The sequence below is a fragment of the Carassius auratus genome, chromosome 9 (assembly GCF_003368295.1).
Source record: "Carassius auratus strain Wakin chromosome 9, ASM336829v1, whole genome shotgun sequence".
Lineage (NCBI taxonomy): Eukaryota > Metazoa > Chordata > Actinopteri > Cypriniformes > Cyprinidae > Carassius > Carassius auratus.
In genome coordinates this window covers 2,126,648-2,132,647 of record NC_039251.1, presented here as the reverse complement: position 1 = coordinate 2,132,647, position 6,000 = coordinate 2,126,648, and the positions used below count along the sequence as shown (strand labels likewise).

At 41.8% G+C, this 6,000-nt stretch overlaps 1 protein-coding gene across 2 annotated transcripts in view; it reads right to left on the bottom strand.

Moving 5' to 3' along the window:
- Positions 1-672: 672 nt before the first annotated feature.
- LOC113108178 (zinc finger protein GLI2-like) overlaps positions 673-6,000 on the bottom strand; it is a 72,380-nt gene continuing 67,052 nt past the window's right edge. For both annotated transcript variants that reach the window (XM_026271037.1, XM_026271036.1), the window contains 2 exons: positions 4,115-4,451; positions 673-4,022 (listed from right to left, as the gene is read on the bottom strand). In XM_026271037.1, the coding sequence (XP_026126822.1) occupies positions 1,894-4,022; positions 4,115-4,451 (2,466 nt within the window). In that variant the 3' untranslated portion in view covers positions 673-1,893. The remainder of the gene's footprint in view (positions 4,023-4,114; positions 4,452-6,000) is intronic.

Here is a 6,000-nt window from a genome sequence, read left to right as displayed (position 1 = left end):
GTCTCTTTTTTTTTTAAGCTGTACGTGTGGAAAGTGCAGTTTGATGACAACATCGCATGTTGTTTACTTGATGTGCTTATGCGCCGATAGCTAAGTTAATAACACGGAGATATTTGAAGCAGTTTTACTCACCGCCTGCAGTTCCAACACACGATCGTGACCCTTTTTTGTTGGGATTGCATCATCCTTAAGAAATAAACGATGTGCAAATCCATCGTCAAACTGGACCTTGTTTGTAAAACAAGCATCTTCGAAATGCAGGGAACGAACACAAACACTTGCACAACTCCGTTGATGCTCTGTAAAAATAAACTCCATCCACTGGTCCCTTAATGCTGTTTCTCTTTTGGTAATCTGTGCAGGGTTGTCTTGCCCTGGCAACCAAAAACACACTTCTTTTGTGACTTTTCGCGACGCTCTCACTCTGATCAGTGAATGTCTGTGCTCTCAGTGCTCTGCTATACGGGGAATGTCATGTCATATACTGACAAACCGGAAGGAGTATTTTTGGAACAGAAATACTCCTTCAAACTTAAAACTTAATTTTTGAAACTTTGTCCATGTTTAGCATGGGAATCCAACTCTTTAACAGTGTAAAAAACTCAGTATGCATGAAATAGCATTTCACCCCCCCTTTAATACTTTTTGCTACTGCATTTTAATGAATATGCACACTTTTCCCATTTTTATTTCTTAAATTCAACTATAGAGGTTTTGGAACAATATCTAGCAGATGAATAAGAGACAAAACAAACCCAGTGTTAAAACAGAAATGAAGATGCTGTATTGAAAATGTACAAAAGCTATACATATGTTGAGTTCGGCAAATGGCATCACAAAAAAACAAAAAAAAAACAAAGAACTCCTAGTTTAGACCTTCAAAATCGCTCCGTCCTTGGTGGAAATTTTTTGTAACTACTAAATCAAAGGCTGAAGTCATTTTAGTATGCGCCTGTGGTTCATCACAAGCTCAACAGGGTGATGAACCTGTTAATTGGGATGCGATCTCCGCTGAGAGCACACAGAGTACTTGCATATTCCTTTAAAGGCATCTCAAAGGACACACGGGCTGACAGGTCTCCGCAGACTGAAGCTCAGAGACGTAATGCTGTCCTTCACTATCACACAGCCAGATCAGATGAAACTACAGAGATCTGTAACTCCTGGAGCGTGCTTCAAGGGAATCCGTCAACATAGATGAAATCGACCATCTTTGAGGAGCTGAGCAGAAATTCATTTTCCACCAGTTTTTTTTTTATAATACCCCACAGAAGTGACAAGGGGGTACATCAGAGCACTGTGCACACTGAACAAGCTTGTGCAGTTAATATGCATTACACATAATTTAAAGCATGAAGGATATGGAATAACTATAAACAAAACAGAGCAAAATGCAATAAAAATATCCATAAATCTATTAGTATAGCTACATACCAGATTACATAGCATTATATGAGTTTAAAAACATACTTATGTTCTTTTAAGAGAGGCACTTAGTGAATTTCAGTGCACTGTTGAGAAAGGGAAAATCAGACTTATACAAGCCCAATAACCATTACCCTGATGTACACTAATATGCATTAACAAACTTACATTGAACATATGGCTTGTGAAACATGTCATTTTGAGGTCTTTGCCAGCCTAGTTGCATACAACAGTTGTTAGCAAATGTCTGATAATGTAATTGACTGTTCACCTGAAATGCTGCAAGTTTAACTCGTCAGGAATTGTATTTTCAGTGCCTTTGCTCGTGAAAATAATGCATAAACATACATGTTTTCCCTCCCATTAGAGCATGAATTAGTGTTCTTAAACAGTTCAATGTATTCTGTTACATTTACTTGTTCAATGTCTTTACATTAAAACGCAACCCCTGATTAACTTCTTTCATTCTCAAGCCATCATGTTTAAGAATTTGCTTTCCTCTGCAAGGGCTGTTAACATTGAGCTCATGTCACCAATGGCCATGTTGCCAATACCTGCCGGTATCGAGGCTAGTGTAACAGAGTTACGCGGCGTGGTGAGCCGTGAGGAATTCTGCGAAAGACTCTGCAGAAGGCCTGGACTTAATGTGCCAGACATTAGGCTTGAATGGTCTCCGTCATCCAAAATGGCATCAAAGTCTATTTGGGTGTGCTCGAGGGTTTGAGTGGAGTCCACTGTACTGGTGACCTGGTTAACCCCAGGAGATGCCATTGTAGACACTGGAGCAGCTGGGGCTTGGCTTGCACATGGAGACATGGGAGAACCATAATCCACGCTACTCCCCAACATATGGATCTCTCCTGAATAGTACATAGTGCCATTCCCATTGCTGTGTTGACCGAAGTCACCTGATCTTTTTGGGCTAGCTTCTGAGGAGTTGACGTTGGACAGGGAGCAACCATTTTGCTGAATCATTGCTGAACCTGAGTGTTGTCTATTCAAAGGTTTGGGTTCGGACGGAGGTCTGGGCTGTATCAGACCTCTGCCTGTATTTTGAACGGCTGGGACGTAATTTTGCTGGTTGACATTGTTCATATGTGAAAAGTTGGATCTGTAATTCTGCATCTCCTGGTTTTGCATCACTCTCCCATTGGGTGGACCCATGCTGTTGCATGTTAGGCGGTGACTGGAGTTGTAATTTAGGTCCTGTCGATATCCTGGTTGAGGGTTTACTTGCTCGCCGAGATTCTGACTCTGATTGGTAACAGATTGCCGATACTGCTGGACAGAGTTCATCCTTTGGGTGGCCCTCTGTGGATAACCCTGTTGCAGGCTAGCTAGATTTTGGCTCATTGGTATAACCTGCTGATTAGTGGCAAATCCTTGGTAAGAGCCAAAATTCTGCTTCTGCTGAACCACTGTCAAGTTCCCTCGGAGTTGTTGCTGCTTTGGAAGCCTTGCAGTTGTATCCACAGAACCAGAACTGACCTCGTTCCACTGCACTGGCATGTTGTTCTTGTTTATGCTTTGCTGATTGGCCATTTGCTCTGGACCTGGGCATACAGGCTCTACCTGGCTTCCGTTGTTGTTTGTCATGCCCATTCGCCGCGGTCCATAAAACTGTTGTTGGGAGATCATATTACCATGGGTGTCTAGTGCATGACCATAGCTGACAGAAATCCCTGGGTCCTGATTTGAGCTACCATTCTGGGAGCTGAGGTACTGTACCATATCATCTGGTAGCACCATATCATCTTCTTGCTGATCACCTCCATCAGTGGCCATATTCTCCATTAAAACATTCTCTGAAATACTAGGTGGCCTCTGGCTGAAAGGATGACGATGCAAGCTGCCATCAGACCAGGTGTTGCCCTGCAAGTTGAAAGCACGGCGCTCTATCGCAGGCAAACGTGACAGGTTCATGTTGCTGATGCTGTTGAATCGCTGAACCCTCGGCAAGGAGAGCGGATCGATAGCTGTACGACGAACAGGGTCACTTGCTCGTCGTGGAAGATTGGTTGGAACTTCATGAGGCATCATGCCAGGGGCACCATAGCCAGTGTCACTGCAGCGTCTTGAGTTGACTACACCTTGGGAATGGTGCAAATGTGCTGAACTTTCCTGCGAGTCATTGTATAGGGCCATTCTAGTTCTAAGACTCATGCGATCCATGTTGGGCAGAGGTGTTGGTGGCGCACCCCCTGTGGCTGCGGCGTATTTCGCTTTGAGACGGTAGTGTTGAGCCGGGGTGAGACTTAGTAAACTTGAGAGTCCACCTACACCACCACATTGGCTAGCTTCGCTGGAACGGCGTGACAGATCTGTGGAGATGGGGTCATAGGAGTCTGCTGAGCTGATGTTGTGGTTGCGGACACCAAATTGTGAAGCTTCGCTGGAGCGACGACTGGAGTAGCAGGGTGAAATACCAGAGGACCGACGGCTTAGCGTGTATGCTGAGCTCATTGTGCTGGTGGAGCTGTCTCTGCGCTCTTGCAGCTGATTTAGCATTGTCATCTCATACGAAGACAAGTCTCCTAAACGTTGGGTTGGAGGTCCAGGCATCTGATTGCCTATATATGGAGTCTCCAGCAGTGAATCTAAAGAACAGAGTTATCAGAGACATTTTACTTTCTCAAATTGCACAAAGTGGGAATAAAATAATAAACCCATGTTTGGCTGCAGTACTCACCAATAGAGGGTATTGGAGGCAGCTTGGTATTTCGGACTTGAGGAGATGCATTCGCCCAGGAGCAGGGGTCTCTTACAGTTTTTAGTTTTTCCTTCTTGATGTTCTCAAGATGTAGTAGTCCTCCCCCGTTTTTACGCAGCTGGAGACCCACTCCTGCAGAAGTACCTGGAGAACCGGTAGAATCTACTACAGGCACGTCATCTAAACCACTCAGGTCCCCCAAACTGCCTCCACTGTGCATGGCCATCTCTACTCCACTGTCATTGTTGGTGGCACTGCCAAGTGGCGATGGCTCACTGCTACATGATGACTGACCACCAGGGCTGGACTGATACATCTACAATGAAACCGTAATGAGTAAAGATAAGTTCCACTGATATTCTTGTGACAGAATCGCGGTAAAGTTTGTGGAATTCAATAAGCTGTTCTAAATAGGAATTGTTCTACTGATAGTATGCAGGAAAATGAATAGATTTTTTATTAAACATTTGGACAACACAACTATACCAAACATAATTGAAGTTGGGTTTTGAAAAAGTATTGATATTGCCATGCATAAAAAGGCATTACTGCAGTGCTCACCTCAGTACAGTCTGTCCATTATTTTCAAAGAGAAGCAAGTTAGTTAAGAGGAAAGGAGAGGATTAGTACATTTGATGAGGCAATGGTTAGTACATTAGTTTGATCTCTGCATTAAAGAGATAGTTCACCCAAAAATAAAATTTGATGTTTATCTGCTTACCCCCAGGGCATCCAAGATATAGATGACTTTGTTTCTTCAGTTGAACACTGAGATTTTTAGCTCAAATCGTTCCATTCAGTCAGTCTTATAATTTAAGTGTATGGGAATCACAGCTAAGACAAAAAAAAAAACAACAAAAAAAAAAACATACAAACGAAACCAAATTAAACCCTGCAGCTCGTGAAGATACATTGATGTGTAAAGACACAAAACAATAGGTCTGTGCAAGAAATTGAACAGTATTTATATCATTTTTTACCAAACTGTTAGAACTGTCCTGAGCGCGTCTTGTTGTGTGCGTTTTCAAGCAAGCATGTGAGGAGGCTTCTGGACCAATGGACCGTTAACACTCCTAATTGTAACTGGAGTGTCAATGGTCCATTTGAGAGATAGGTGGCGGTAATGGACTTTTAAGTCTGCGATCCACCATAAAGCAAAAGAAGAAGCCTCCACATGTGCCTGCTTGAGAATGTGCTCAGGACAGTTCTAACAGTTTGGACATTGCATGAATCAGACGTAAAAAAAAAAAAAAAAAAAAAAAAAAAATATATATATATATAAATACTGTTCAGTTTTTTGCACAGACCGATCGAGATGTTTTGTGTCTTTACACATCCATGTATCATCATGATCTGCAGGGTTTAATTTGGTTTTGTTTGTGAATGTTTTTATTTTTTGTATGTTTTAGCTGTGATTCCCATCCACTTACATTATAAGACTGATTGACTGCAACGGTTTGAGCTAAAAATCTAAATTTGTGTTTTACTGAAGAAACAAAAACACCTACATTTTGTAAGCAGATAAACATCAAATTTTCATTTTCGGTGGACTATCCCTTTAAGATTATTTTACAATGTACATGATAAACCGCAAGATCTGAACATGCTCTATCTCTGCATGAGGTGATAACAGTAAATACTACTTAACATGCAAAACGCTAATATCTAAAATGAGTCAACAGAAGTAAGTAGTTATGGCATTTATTCCTTCATAAAATAGTTTAGACACCATCTTGAACAGTAGAAGTATGAACCAGCAACAATAGACATTTTTTTTTCTCTTCCATGTTATTTTTTGACCACATAAATTCAAATGATACACCACAGTAACAAACATTTCCAGCTTTATTTTATCTTGTGCTGCC